General features: G+C 39.4%; 1 protein-coding gene across 1 annotated transcript in view; it reads left to right on the top strand.

The window, feature by feature from the left end:
- Positions 1 to 2: 2 nt before the first annotated feature.
- The window catches only part of col5a3a (collagen, type V, alpha 3a), a gene marked incomplete at its 5' end in the record, with an annotated part of 49,806 nt that continues 34,791 nt past the window's right edge, over positions 3 to 15,017 (top strand). Inside the window, 9 exons of the mRNA XM_048188446.1 lie at positions 3 to 62; positions 7,322 to 7,444; positions 9,756 to 10,205; positions 11,966 to 12,085; positions 12,179 to 12,304; positions 13,535 to 13,585; positions 13,683 to 13,724; positions 13,886 to 13,948; positions 14,858 to 14,932. Of these exons, the coding sequence (XP_048044403.1) occupies positions 3 to 62; positions 7,322 to 7,444; positions 9,756 to 10,205; positions 11,966 to 12,085; positions 12,179 to 12,304; positions 13,535 to 13,585; positions 13,683 to 13,724; positions 13,886 to 13,948; positions 14,858 to 14,932 (1,110 nt within the window). The remainder of the gene's footprint in view (positions 63 to 7,321; positions 7,445 to 9,755; positions 10,206 to 11,965; positions 12,086 to 12,178; positions 12,305 to 13,534; positions 13,586 to 13,682; positions 13,725 to 13,885; positions 13,949 to 14,857; positions 14,933 to 15,017) is intronic.

Raw genomic sequence — 15,017 nt, 5'->3', positions numbered from 1 at the left:
TGGTCAGCACCGACGGAGTCGTTGTTTTCGGGACACGGTTACTAGATGAGGAAGTATTTGAGGTATGAATCATCAAACATCCTGGTTTTTGGAATACATGGACATGTAAATGTTTTCACATGCACACAAAAAGCCAGGTAAGGGCAGGTTAAAGGGTTATTAATTCGTCATTAATTAGTCACCCTCATGTAGTTTTAAACCCATAAGTCTTTCTTTGAAACAAATGAAGATATTTTAAATGAAATCTGACAGATTTTCTTTCTCCATTGACAGTCCATGCAACTACCACTTTGTCACTTCAAAAAGTTCATAAAGAGATCATAAACTAATCCATATAAATCGAGTGGTTTAGTCCAAATTTTCTAAAGAGACTCAATTCCTTTATATGATGAACAGATTAAATGTATTCTTTTTTCACATATAAACATTGACAATATTTCAGAAATCGAGCGTGAGAGAGAGAAGAACTGTTTCCACCTGGTATTAAGATGTGTTTCATATGCATCTCCTGTGACCACTTGCTTTCGGATTTGCTATTAATTTGTCACACTACACCACATCAGTTTCGGCGCATAAATACTACTGAATGAATGAACTTGTGTTACGGGCTCACACGAATTACAATATAATATAATATAATACAGAAATCTAATTTAGAAAAAATGGACTTTAAAGATAAAAAATCTACCTATAAGTAACAGTCCTTTTGCACAATTAAGCACATTTAAAATAAAGCCTACTTTTGGGGATAGTAATATATTTTATTTGTCACATTACTTTCATTTAAAGCACCCCCAATCATAACTATAATGCATCTGTATGTTTTACTTTTGTAATGTTTACAAATCTTAATGTAAGAAGAAAATTATTATTTAATTTAATAAAATTAAAGGCATTACAACTAATACTATAATGATGTAAAATACGTTTCAATTTAAATACAATGCATTTGTGTACTTATTTATTTATTTTTTTACATTTTTTACAGTTTTTTTTTAATTCAAATATTGTTTATATTGGGGCTGGGGTGAAATATGAAAAGAGATGTTCTAGACAGGCTTTGTGAGATTGAACAGCTAAACAAAGTAACAGGCTTGTGCTTATTCACGCTCTTTCTTTCTCACCCTTTACTCTTTTTTCATATTCCTTCAACCCTCCTCCCATCAACATCTTTATAAATGCTGCAGTATATGCCTATCATACTCCCCTGTGACTCTCAAACAAACAGCAAACAGGATATTTCTCTTGAGAGGTGACAGGAGCTCTCAGATCCGTATAATTTAAGTTCATCCAAAATTCATATGTGTTTATATCTCTGCTTTGCTTTGATGGACTAAGCAGTGGCAGTCTGTTTGTTTTATGTTAAATTTAATATTTTGAAAGTGGATCAGAGGCTGCGAACATTGGGGTCTTGTCTCCTCAGAGAGGAACAAACAGATGCTGTTCAGACTTGTTTCCACTGCTAGAGAATACCTGGAAGTAATACCCTGCTCACCTGTGAATTAGTGCTGTCTGAATGAGCACACATTCATTGTTTTTTTTAGATGACCCTTCCCTTTTTGTACTTTGTCCATTTTTGGGGGCTATTTCAGAAATAACATGTAATGTGTTAAAAAGTGTTGTTGAAGAGTGTGTATTTCTGGAGCCTTATAAAGAGTTTTTTGGTTTATCGCAGCATCAGCACCCCTTAAAGGGGCAGTTCACTGCTGTCAAAATGGGCTTTCAATAAAACTTGGCTGCCTATACAGTACAAGGAGAAAAAAATGAAATCTTTGCTATCTGACTAGAGAAAAAAGGCCAAATAAGTAATAAAACACTTGACCAGAGCCAAATACCACCTTGCTTTAGTAGAAAATACTTCATAGCAAACTTTTAGTCAAAATGTTGAATTGTGTTGTTCCCAGGTGCATAAATTCAAAGAGTAAAAGTTTAGCGGGAGTGAGTTACTTTCGGTTTCCAGTTAAGGACCCAGTGTGTTGTGGGCAGTGGCTAAAGGTGGCAAAGAATCATAAATATGGACAGAACACCGCAATTGACAATGTGAAAAACCTTTATTGTTTGTAGTCACCATTTCAAACTAGATGACCACATATTTTAGGCCAAACAGAGGGGAAAAACTATAAGAGACTGCCGTTTTCATGAATTCCCTGGAGCTGTCAAAAATCTTTTTGCTGACAAATAAACCAGATCCAGGTAACACGGAGAATGAGTCAACACTGTTCATTTAAATATACTTCCAACATTGTAACAATATAAAGCGTGTTGAAAATCGGTGAAATTAGACTTTAAAGGGATAGTTAAGATTCTGTCATGATGTACTCACCCCCATGTCAGTCCAAACTAGACTTTCTTTAATCTGTGGAACACAACAGATGAATGTTTGAATATCCACTCTTTTCAGTATAATAAAAGTGGATGAAGACTGGGGCTGTCAAGCTCCAAAATGATAATCATCAAAAATCACCATGTAAGTAACATTAAATGCTTGAAGTCATGCTACAACAGAAATGCAAGTTATTATCTTGACATGTGCACTAGTTCTCTTTCATGAGAGAATAAATAATGTCAGATTCAGATCTTTTGGTCGATCCAGTTCTTAGTACCTAACTTATCCAACCATGAATCTGTTCTGGTTCACAAGTTCAGTTCATTGATCTGGTTGAAGCTACTGGTTAACAGTGAAAGATAAACAGTGCATATGGACTTCAATTTTGGTCTGTTTTTCACCCAAAGCTATCAGTTCAGAATATAGCGTCACAAGTCATAGAGAATACTTTCATTAAAAAAAAATATATATATATATTTTTATGGTGCTTTTGTGTCATTAAAATAGAAAAAAGGTGACAAAATGAATTCAAATTGTACTTCTACTCTGCCTATTTTATAAGATCTCCATTATCTTGACTAACAGTTCTGGAGTCTTCATGAGTTTCAACATTTGATCAATGTTGGATATTGCTTGGGTTCCTATCAGCCTATAAGACTCTGATGGTGTTTATATAACATTCAGATGAATAAGCTGATAAGTTTGAACATGTTAATGAGTTACATGCACTGAAACTCCATGACTAATCTTTTCTGGCTTGTGCTTGATGATTCTAGCTAGATATAGATTAGAATTGAAGAGCCTTCACTGCTTTTGGCTGTATCGTCCTGTTGATGTCTGCTGGACCTCAGCAGAGAGCATAGGGAGGGGTTGCACCCTCAGGACATTAGCTAACATTCTGGCCAGTGAGGCTTTACGTAGAAAGGGAACACTCAACACTCAAAGGGAATGCTATTGTCAGTCTAATGGACATTTAAGGGTCCTCTATCTGCTTCCACCACACACAAAAAAACAGATGTTTCTTCAAGTACATTGTAGCACGCGCCACATTTCCTCCAGCCGCCCACTGCAATAACTTTACCTCCCCAACTCCTCCCATGCAATACCTTTGCCTGTTGTAGCTTTAGCTGTTTTTGAAGAAACCCCACCCAAAGAAACACAATTCCCATTCCATTCCAAAATCCAGCCCAAAACAATAGCTGTGTCTCATTTTATTTAATTTCGAAGGCTGCATCCTCAAGAGGACGAATCCTGTGAAGGATGCGGTATATGGAGTGTCCTTAGCCAGAATTAAAGGAGACGTCCTTAGTAGGACACACAGGAAACCGGAAGTATATCGTTGCTATGCCAATGCGTTCATAGCAGCTTCGTTGCCGTTAAAATTAAAAACAATATCTGGTTGAAACCAAATGAATAAATTAATAATAATAATAATAATTTCTTACATTTATATAGCGCTTTTCTGGTTACTCAAACGCTTTATATATGGAAGGGGGAATCTCCTCAACCACCACCAATGTGCAGCACCACCTGGATGATGCGACGGCAGCCATATTGCGCCAGAACGCCCACCACACACCAGCTGATTGGTGGAGAGGAGACCAATGTGATGAAGCCAATCAGAGTATGGGGATGATTAGGAGGCCATGATGGACAGAGGCCAATGGGCAAATTTGGCCAGGATGTCGTGGGTAACAACCCTACTCTTTTTCGAAAGACATCCTGGGATTTTTAATGACCACAGAGAATCAGGACCTCAGTTTAATGTCTCATCAGAAGGATGTGCTTTTTGACAGTATAGTCTCCCCGTCACTATACTGGGGCATTAGGACCCACACAGACCACAGGGTGAGCACCCCCTGCTGGCCTCACTAACACCTCTTCTAGCAGCAGCCTACTTTTCCAGGGAGGTCTCCCATCCAGGTACTAACCAGGCTCAACCCTGCTTAGCTTCAGTGGACAACCAATCTTGGGCTAAGGGTGATATGGCTGCTGGCCACAAATGAGTACTTTGGTAAATTTTTATCTGTTTATTTTTTCATTAAAGACAACCCATTATGCTTTTTTACATTTTTAACTTTCTTTAGGTGTATGCATAATGAATGAATAATTACCGAATCAAAATAGCAATTAAAAGGCCATGTGACAGACACTGAACATACAACTTCAAACATACACCATACAAGTTTTTTCAGAACATACAACGCCAACTATTAAAGTTTCTGCACAGCCCTAACTACAACCTAGTGTATTTTTGTCAAGTATATAGCTACTTTTAGACCAACTATGATTTAGCTGATCAGTGATATTCTCTCTCGCCTATGATGTCGTTGCCTCTCCCATTACATTGTCACAAAAGTTGTCATTTAAATAATTCCAGCCCGAGTTATATATATATATATATATATATATATATATATATATATATATATTAAAAAAAGTGTCGAGGCCTGGTTGGGTTAGTAATGTAGTGATAAGGGGTATGACATTTCCAAATCACATTGAAATAAAACTGAGCATTACTGACAGACTGGAAAGAGAGGTGCTGCAATAATGTAAATATGTGAAAAATAATGTTTCCAGCATGAAAATATATTCTAGTAGAAAAAAACAAAATCAAGACTTAAATGTGCATAGTATAACTTCATTAAATTAATTCTTTCCAATGTGTTGATTCATTTTCTACCAGGAAAAACCCTTTAGTCGTTATAAAGTCACTTTGTTAACCCTAAGGCTAACCAGATGTGATGATGACTTAGAAGTTGCTCTGAAGCCAGTTTCCTTATATAAATGTGCAAGTCATTGACTGACTAATTGGGCAGCAAAGTCTTTTGTTTCAGACAGTCACTATTGCAGCATAACATGATTTGTGCCATGATTAAGAGTCTCTACCACCTCTTGTACTCATAAAGAATGGAAAAACTCATGTATCGTGCAGAACCACTGTGATAAATGATGAATAATTCTCCTTGTTTATCTTTCTCTGGGTCCAATAGATCTGCATCTGGGTCATGGGGTCAGAGTGATCTGGGCGAGGCTGGTACTGGGGAATGTGTAATTTTGACCTGATCTGAGGTCAGTTCCCAGGCCCTGGATTCAAGGGGAATCCAGGGGGCTTATGTTCCGGTCCAAATCTCTCAGCGTGGGAGAGCTGCTCGGGAGCCTGGGGACTATGGTCAGGGCTATTGCTTCCAGATTCTTACAAATTACTCAAGAGCTGGGGAAGTCTTGGAGAACTGAACTAGAACAAGAACACACAAAACGAACACTCTGGTTCACTGATCATAAATGGTTGTTTTAAAAACACAGATCTGTGTTAACTGGCTTGTTGAGTCCTTGAGTTGTCAAGCATGTCTTATAAGGAGACCCTAATTTCAGGCAAAAGATAAACTGCTGGGATAAGTGGAGTGCAATTAGTTGGCTAGGTATACTGATTTATTTTCCTTTTAAGATCCAGAACATGTCAGATTAATGTGAGAAATGCTGTGGTTTGGCTGTGCTCGACTGCTGAATGAGTTTGTGTGGTATCTTGGGTATTGCCAGTTTTTGACCTCCTCTTCTTCTTCCACCCACTGATGTACTGGCAGGACCTCAGCGATGATTCACAGATTCTCAGTTGGCCTTGTGATGAAAGATCTCTTTATTGTGGATATATGTTCTGTACTATTGACTGAATTTTAGGCTGTTCAAAAAGTCTAAACAATTTAGTGGAATTATGGGTGTTTTTCAGTAGGGGGCGTTCTCTCCTATGGTATTGCTTCTTGATTTCAAGAAAGAAGTAGGTCTTAAAGATATTTTCAGTTAAGAATTTGGTATAGAATTGAATTATTCCCAAAAATTTAAATGTTTATCACTTAGCAACTTAGCGCTTGAGTGAATGTGTGTACAGTAAATCAGCTATTTCACATTTATTTTGTTACTTGCATATCATTCAATCAGGTTCCATTTTATACAACCTACAATACCCAACTTGCAAAATATTTTATTCTGTCAGAATACACGGCTACTTTTGAATGTCATTGGAGAAAGATGCTTTTTGCATCCAGATGGCCATTTTGCCATAATGCATTTGAACAATTTGAAAATTATTATTATTATGGCTGGGTATTTAGTTCATTGTGCTGTGTTTTTGGGTTCATACTGTACATATGGTTTGCCTATATGACTCTGATGGTGTTTATATAACATTCAGACTAATAATTTGAAATGTTTGAACATATACTGAAACACCATGACTAATTTCTTGATGTTGCACATAATCGCATGTCTAATGTGGTGAAAATGGTTCTGTTAATGTTTCTTGTCTAGTCACTTATGTCCATTATTCTATTACGAATTACATGAATCATGTGAATGATAGAGGCTTTTCAATTCAAAATTGAACATTTTGACAAAAATACTTTGCTTCACTGGATATTACTGTTGTTTAACAGTCTATCGTAAAACAAATATTAAATATTTAGCTACTTACATCTTACCTTGCACCTTTTCACCATTAAAACTGGTGTATTATCATCTCTATCATTCTACCTTTCCCCACCTCTAACAACTTACCGTAGTTCACAGGCGTCAGGGAAACATGGCAGTGAGTGGAGACGCAATGCCAGCAATGCCACTTAGAAATGAATAAAAGAACAAAATAAATGTAAAGAACTGAGAAATGTCAACTGATAGAGCAGCAGTGGGTGAGAGGGAAGTCAAGAAACTGTCAGAAGATATTTTTTGAAATGAAGAAAGATTATTCTTCCTGTTGCATAAACTCCAAAATGTAGTGCTACTGTATATGCAAATAAAATGCATTCAACCAGTTTTACCCTGATTTCATCAGTGTTACACAACACTGTTTTTCATCTTAAATGAATTTTCTGCATTACATCGGCATGTTCTCTGTTTATAAAGTGTTAAATGTGGTTTTATTTCTCTTTGATCACCAGAATTACACCAGTACATGTGAATATTACCCAGTCAACGTGAGTGGTATATGTGTGTGTTTAGGGCGAGATCCAGCAGCTCCTGCTCGTGGATGATCCTCAGGCTGCGGCTGACTACTGCCAAGATTACATTCCCGATTGCGACAGCCCTTTGCCCTACAGTACCCAGAGCCTGGATCCTGACGAGGTTAGTGATTCCTCTGCGAGTGTGACTCCTCATGTAGTCAAAAAACCCTCACTGCCTTCTTATTTCCAACTGATTTATTTTACATCTATATGAGATCTTGTTTTTCTGCCCAGATTAATTGTTCCATTTAGTTCATTCTGTGCTATCCTCCTCATGTGCAAACAGAGAAAGAGACACTTGTTTTTCCAACGAACCTTGAGCAACCAGTCTCAGTTTTCCACAGAATTGCTAAATTTTATGAAGACGTAATTTGTTCCAGCTTGACCAAAAATGTCTTCCTCTCTTTGGAAGAGCCCTGTCAAAACTTCCTTTGAGTGGCTGAGCTGCCTTGGCTTCTCAATTCCACATTTACATTTATCTGTTTGCACTTTTTACTGTTCTGGCTTCTGGGCTCGGCTCCCGGTGCACTCATCTCAGCGAGCCAACAAACAGCACAGGCATGCATATGAATTAAATTGCTTGTCCCCTAGTTCAGATGCACTAGCGCACCGTTAGCTCTAGGAATCAACCAATTTTAACCAATATAATAGAGATATTTTTATGTTTAAATGCACAGCTGCAGAACAGATTTGTATTTTTTTTATTTCTGTTTTTAGCACAATAATAACAAAACAATCATTAGACTATAACAATAAAATATGAGTTTTGGTCGATTGGATCTCAAGTAAACGAAGGAGACCTAGTCTCCTTTGTCCACTTTCAATCACTTCTGTCCTGATTTCTTCAAGGGGAGGGTCTTTAGGCGGGAAAATGCATGGGTTTTTTCAGATCTTTCGATAATGGACAAAATAAGCTTGCGCAATTTACATACGAGAGGACGGAAAAACATATGGAGAACATCAGCTTTCGTTTCTGCTCTGATAGCCGCAAGACCAGGAATGTTAGAAATCAGGAATGGTGAGAGAACATTGTGCTTGGTACATTTTTTCATCTTCAAACCAAACTTGGGTCTTCAGCCGACAAAGTTTAAATTCCACCTGGCTAGAGTGCTTCCCATTATGTTTACACATTAGGTCAGTAGTTGGAGAGTAGATAGTCTTTTGTGGCAGTTCGAACACATTCGACCACATGAGCGTTTACACCACAAAAGCAATGTGTTCGAATGTGTTTTCGACTACCTCTGGAAGTGTTGGAAAGTGGACAAGCTCAAAAGGTTTTAGACCCTGTTCACACCTGTATTTATCATTGTTCACTTGCGATCCAATTGACCCAAACACATCTTAATACCATGTGTAAACAGGTGTTGTCATGACATTTTCCTACGGCTCCAGTCACATGGATTTGACAGCGCAGGTGATTGGCTCAAAAATTTCTGTATTCTCTTAATCAAAGATGGCAGATTTCAAATCACATAATTATGGGGGTTTTGCGCCAGCCTAGCAACTATCATTGAGTTGAATATGAATACTAACAAATAGCTATCTACAGGATGCAAGAACACTTCCAATGTGAAGATTTGTCTTTTAAATCAGTAGTGACCCCTTAGACTGCCCCATACTTGTAATCATAATATGATTTTTTATGTGTGTTTGGACATTGTGAACATGTTTTTTCCCGATTTGGATGATTTGTGTTTGTTGTGAACGTGCACGTGCGGGTGAGTCAGCCCAGTGAGTAATCATGTCAGTGGGTTAGCATTTCTCTGCGGCCTACTGGGAGGAATGCTTAAGGTCATCGTACATTCATTTCTCCTCACAAATCCCACACCCAGTTTTGTGCAAGTGTGCTGAATGTAAATGTCTGTGTATGTCTCTCTCCAAGTCAGCCCAAGGGAAAGTGTCTATCAGCAGCCGTTCAAAGGCAGAGCCAGTTGGCTTTCAGTTCCCACAACAGCTGAGAGAACAGGGACTAATGGCGGGATTCATCAGCATTGCTCACATTACTGACCTATTACCAGAGCTCACACTGATCCGATTCTATCCTGCCCGACTTGGCATCTCAACACCTCGCTTTGGTTCTCACATTATTCATATAATCTCCCCCCGACAGGCCTCATCAAGCCCATTCAGTCAGGGCCTCTCATAATAGCCTGTAAGCAGCTCGACTCTGACCTCCTGAATTGTGGGCTGATAATGTAGCGCATATCTGAATTGAGAACAAGTTGAACATTGACCTAATTTGCAAAGAGAATAATACAGTCTAGTGGAATCAGTCAACCACTTTCATTTAAGATGAAATTATGCAGAGATTGCCAGTGATATATGTGTCAGTATGTTGTGTTGTCCAACTGTCTGAATGTCTTGAACTTCTTAACAATTTTAATTCTGTTCATCTATACCCAACCCCTGACCTCTTGCCCCATCTATAAAAGGCCAATCCCATCCATAACCTTGATGACATCATGCAGGGAGACGAGCCTGCAGAACCAAAGAAACGCTCCAAAAAAGAACGCAAAGGCAAAAAGAACAAAAAAAAGAGAGACAAGAAAGGCAAAAAAGAATCTCGTAAGAAGAGAAAGGAGGCCGAAGCTCTTGAAGAAGGTTTCCTTGAGGTTTCTTCTAAGCTGCCGGAGTATTTGGCTCATCGAGGAGCTTTAACATCTGCAACAGAGCAGCCGAATCCACCTGCGACGGAGCAGCCCAAGTCACCAGTACAATCTCCAGCAATAACAGTGGATCTGATGGACTCCATACCCGACATGCCCACTCATGAACCCGACACCTATCAGGATGAACACACCACACCCACTGCTGTGACAGATCTTGAGGACCAGTCTGTATTGGCAACTGCATTTTCTGAATCCCCAAAAATGGAGGTGGAGGTAGAACATTAAGTGCCAGTGTGGTTGCCCATACTTCCTCCTCCCTCACTATCGTTCTCCTGACCAATCACTGACCCTCCCATGCACATTTTAACCACCAGTCATCCATTGCACTAACCAGCCTCTGCCATTATAACAACCCAAATAACTGCACCGATACTCTTCTTCCTAGATGTTGTGGTCATAAAATAACTACATTGTAGTCTCAGTGTTGGGGAAAGTTACTTTTAAAAGTAATGCATTACAATATTGCGTTACTCCCTAAAAAAGTAACTAAATGCATTACTTAGTTACTTTTTATGGAAAGTAATGCTTTACGTTACTTTTTCTCATCTGGGCTGGGCTGTTTATGTTTATTTTTATTTTTGACAACAAAAAAGTTCTGTTTTTGGCAAATGTAAAGGCCCTTTCACACTAAAAGTGAAATGAATAAGCCTCAGGATTGATGCTGCCATTCTGAAATGCAGAAGAATAAATGAGTAAATGTGTGCTTACATGTAGTCTAGAACTAGTCTAGAATAACTATCATGTTTACATGGAGCACACAACGCCTCTACACTCTCGATTTTTCTCAACATTAGGATAGGACAGGTGTCAGTCAATAAATGGGTAAACAAAGTAACTTGCGTTACTTGTTTGAAAAAGTAACTCAGTTATTTTGTTGTAAGTTTAAAAGTAATGCATTACTTCACTAGTTACTTGAAAAAAGTAATCTGATTACGTAACTCGCATTACCCCCAACACTGGTAGTCATAGTTTGCAGCTTTAGTGAGATGTGTTGACTCAAAATGCATATGAATTATGGCTCATTTCAACAGTGACTCTTTGATGTGCATCACAAGTTGAACGTGAGACATGATGCATATATTATTCAGGTTTTGTCGTAGAGTGTACTTTTATTTCTTGACTTGGCACACTTTATAGATTAAAACTGAAAGATGTGCTCCAAGGCAGAATGAAAGATAGGACTGTGTCTGACATAAATCCATTTTCATGCATCTTTTTGATACTTTTCCCTCTGACAGCTCTGATAGATGTAGTTTTTATTGTATGAATCAAGCTTCTGCTGAGGTAAAACTCAGATGCCAGTATCATTGTGCCAAGTTTGCTCACCCTTCTTTTCATGCTGTTACGGCTGCCACCAGAACATATGGCTTTCGTGCTGACATCTCCCGTTGTTATTAAAACCTCATACCCCACACTCACCAGCTTTTATGCCTTGAAGCTGGCTTCGTAACCAGAACGTTTCTATAACCCGCACCTGCTAACATTTTAATTAGTCTACAGTGACCTGGAGATGTGAAGCACAGTTAGACCAGAAACATATGCAAAGTACACAAACGCGGTTGCAAATTCAAGTGCAAGTGCATTACAAACAAATCTCAGTACTCAAGGGGGCGATAGATTTTTATTCAGACATCTGTTACTCTTTAATGCTGTAACTTCAAGCAAGATTTTCATCATACTGTTGCTCAGCCATGACACTAGCTGACTTGAAAGGAAAAAAAGTGCAGATTGAGACCAATTTATTGTAAGACTCACAATATAGCACCCCCTTGTGGCAACGCTGAGAATGCAACTCATTCACATTGCATTTATGTACTTGTGTAGGCTATATTTCGGGTCTTAGTGTCTCTAAGGCTCAGATGCCCAGTGAAGCCAAGCTAGTTTAGATTGGAAATGACTGACTGTGCTTGGTATCTCCATGGTTGCGGTTGCCATGGTTGTGCCACTTCTGACTCTGCTGTGTCGGTGTGCAGGATGAGAGGCCGATTAAAACACCAGAGGTCGAGGAGTTTAGTGATGACCTTTACGGCGATGAGCACAATGAGCTCTTGGTTTCCACAGTGACAGTTGGCCCCAATATCACGGACTATGAGGTATGTGCTCTGGTTTCTGTTTCTGAGCTTTGCGAGCATTTTCGAGGTGATAACCCTGACTGTATGCTGTTGACATGTTTTGTTCTTTCATAGATCATGGAGATTGATGAATTTAAAAACGGCTCGGACAGCTTTGAGCAAGAATATGAGGATTATGAGATTTATGAAGACCGATTTGACCACGCGGCGAGGGAGAAGCCGGGCACATGGGATGGAGAGGTACAGTTTTGTACCTCTGTAATAAAAATGACTGACAACACAGAGGCAAATATGGATTTTCTCTTCATGCCAACTAGGGATGACTTTGGTACAAAGTTGATACTAAAATAAAATAAAAATGCAGTAATATACAGTATCAGTTTTTTTTCAAAATATGCAAACCACAAAAATCAAAAATTGAGAAGTACCGAAATGCATGTTCTTAAAGGGATAGTTCACCCAAAAATGAAAATTATCCCATAATTTACTCACCGTCAAGCCATCCTAGGTGTATATAACTATCTTCTTTCAGTTATATTCAATAATATCCTGGCTCTTCCCAGCTTTGTAATGACATCCCTGACCGCAACATAGTGTCAGCCCAGATCCGGCCCAAATCTGATCCGCGTGTAACCCACATGTACCAGATGTGGGCCGGATCTGGGCCACACTATATTGCGGTCAGGGATTGAATAGTGCCTGAGTTTTTGAAGCTCCAAAAAGTGCATCCATTCATCATAAAAAGTACTGTAATCCATATGGCTCCAGTGGTTTAATAAATACCTTCTGAAGTGGGTTTTTGTAAGAAAAATATCCATATTTAAAACTTTATAAAGTATAATCACTGGCTTCCGGCAACAGCCGTGTGCTCTTTCACGAGAGAGTCAAGTTCTGGCGGAAAGGTGACCTCTGACCCGACGTATGATGTAGGTGTAGCGCAGTGTTCCTCAAATCCAGCCCGAGGGCCACTGCCCTGCAGAGTTTAGTTCCAACTCTAATCAAACACACTTGAACAAGCTAGTCAAGGCCTTCAGAGTTACTAGAAAATTGCAGGTAAGTGAGTTCAATCATGGTTTGAGCTAAATTCTGCAGAACAGTGGCCCTCCAGAACCCTGGTGTAGCGTAGCTTAGGTGAGAATTGACGCCTCTCGCGAAAACCACGTGTTGTTTACAACGAAGGAAGACAGCCAACAGAAGTGAGTTATTTTGGCCATACTGTAGATTTGTATTAGTATCCGTTTTAGACTTCTAATTCATGACTGCTGTTTTGTTTAGCTCCATCCTCTGCGCTTCCGTGTTCGTCAGTTCTCACCTGAGCTTACGCTACACCTATGTCATATGTAGGGCCAGAGGTCACCCTTCTGCCTTCTTCAGAGGTCATCAACTACTGAAATGTACAGTATTGCAACAACTCTAATGTCTACCACTTGTAACAAAGATCATATCTTTTACCTGTTCTTCCTCTCTTAGGGCATGCAATTTGAGAAAGGACAGAAGGGAGAGCCAGCTGTCGTTGAACCAGTGAGTGCTGGAGTGTGAAGTTACACACATCTATACATACTCACAAACATACACAGGCAATCTGATGCTAATCTCCTTGTTTTTTTGTACTAACCAGGGCACATATTTTGAAGGACCTCCTGGGCCACCAGGACTACCAGTAAGTCTCAATAATAAAATGAGTTTTTGAGAATGATTTGCAAAAACATAAGAAAAAAACTTACAGTTTTCATGTGATTACATATGGTCTTGAAGTGGTGTCTGGCGTTTTTTCTTTAAAATTTAAAATTTTGTTTTAATTTGTGTCTGTTTATTCCCCAGGGTCTTCCAGGAATTCCTGGCATCACAGGCCCTCCAGGACCCAGCGGAGACCCAGGAGATATGGTAAGTATCCTCATAATCACCTGACCCACAACACCCGGCATGGGCCTCGAGCTGAGGACACACAGGACACATCCAGGGGGACGTGGGGAGATGACTGGCCTTGTGTGTAGATGGAACAAACCTCACCAATGATTCAGAGCCGCTTGAAGGGACCACCATCCTCTGCGGAGACCTTAGGCATCAGGAAGCCATGACTCATCTGAAAGTTTGACCTAATTTGTTCTGGACAGTGTGTCTGCTCTTGTTGCATGACTCACTTTTTACACACGATCCCTTAGCAGGGTGAGAGAAACTGCAGACTTCCAACTGCAGTAAAGAGCCTAAATTCATCATTTACCTCTGACAGTGGGGATGAAGATAGATTATTCTTTTGTCTCCGCTCAGTTTAGCGCCTCTGGTCGGTTGTGAATCAACTTCTCTGGGGTGTCAGCTTCACAAAAGAGTTGAGTTTTAGTAAAAACATCAGACCAGGCTGTGAAAGCGCATTTACTTGAGATGTAAGCTCTTTTTGGCCTTGTACCTCTATAGAGGTCTTACATTTCCGAAGCTGAAAGGCAAAGGAAAATATTCCAGCCGGAGGTTTTATCTTTTCTTTTGAAGGTTGAAGAGTTGTGTTGTTTGGAGAGGACTGGTGACTGGCAGCTTTGATTAGCTGAGCTGCTAAAAGATTTGCACCAGGAAAATGAGCACAGCATGCTTTGATACAGGCAACACTCAAAAAAAAACAATCATTAGGTGTTAGTCTGCATTCAGGAAACAAGCCAATGGATATTAGGGAATAACCAAAGGATGCTGTTACTCATGCAGTTGTTTTGTCAAATAGATATATGCTAACACAATTGTGCACACACGCACGTACAGAAATGCTCTATCAAGAAACTGAACTAATTGTCTCTCTTCTCGCACAAGGGTCCGGAGGGACGTCCAGGGCTGCCCGGTGCTGATGGGATACCGGGTCCTCCAGGCACTTTGCTCATGTTACCCGTAAGATGAGATCATTCCTTCAGTAATTCTCTTAAACCACTTGCATCATATTAGCAAGAGTTGTTTGCCAGAGGAATATAATTAA

Source organism: Megalobrama amblycephala, linkage group LG1, assembly GCF_018812025.1.
Source record: "Megalobrama amblycephala isolate DHTTF-2021 linkage group LG1, ASM1881202v1, whole genome shotgun sequence".
NCBI classification, from domain to species: Eukaryota; Metazoa; Chordata; class Actinopteri; order Cypriniformes; family Xenocyprididae; genus Megalobrama; species Megalobrama amblycephala.
Note: the sequence above shows the minus strand (reverse complement) of the source record. Positions and strands in the feature narration are given on the sequence as shown.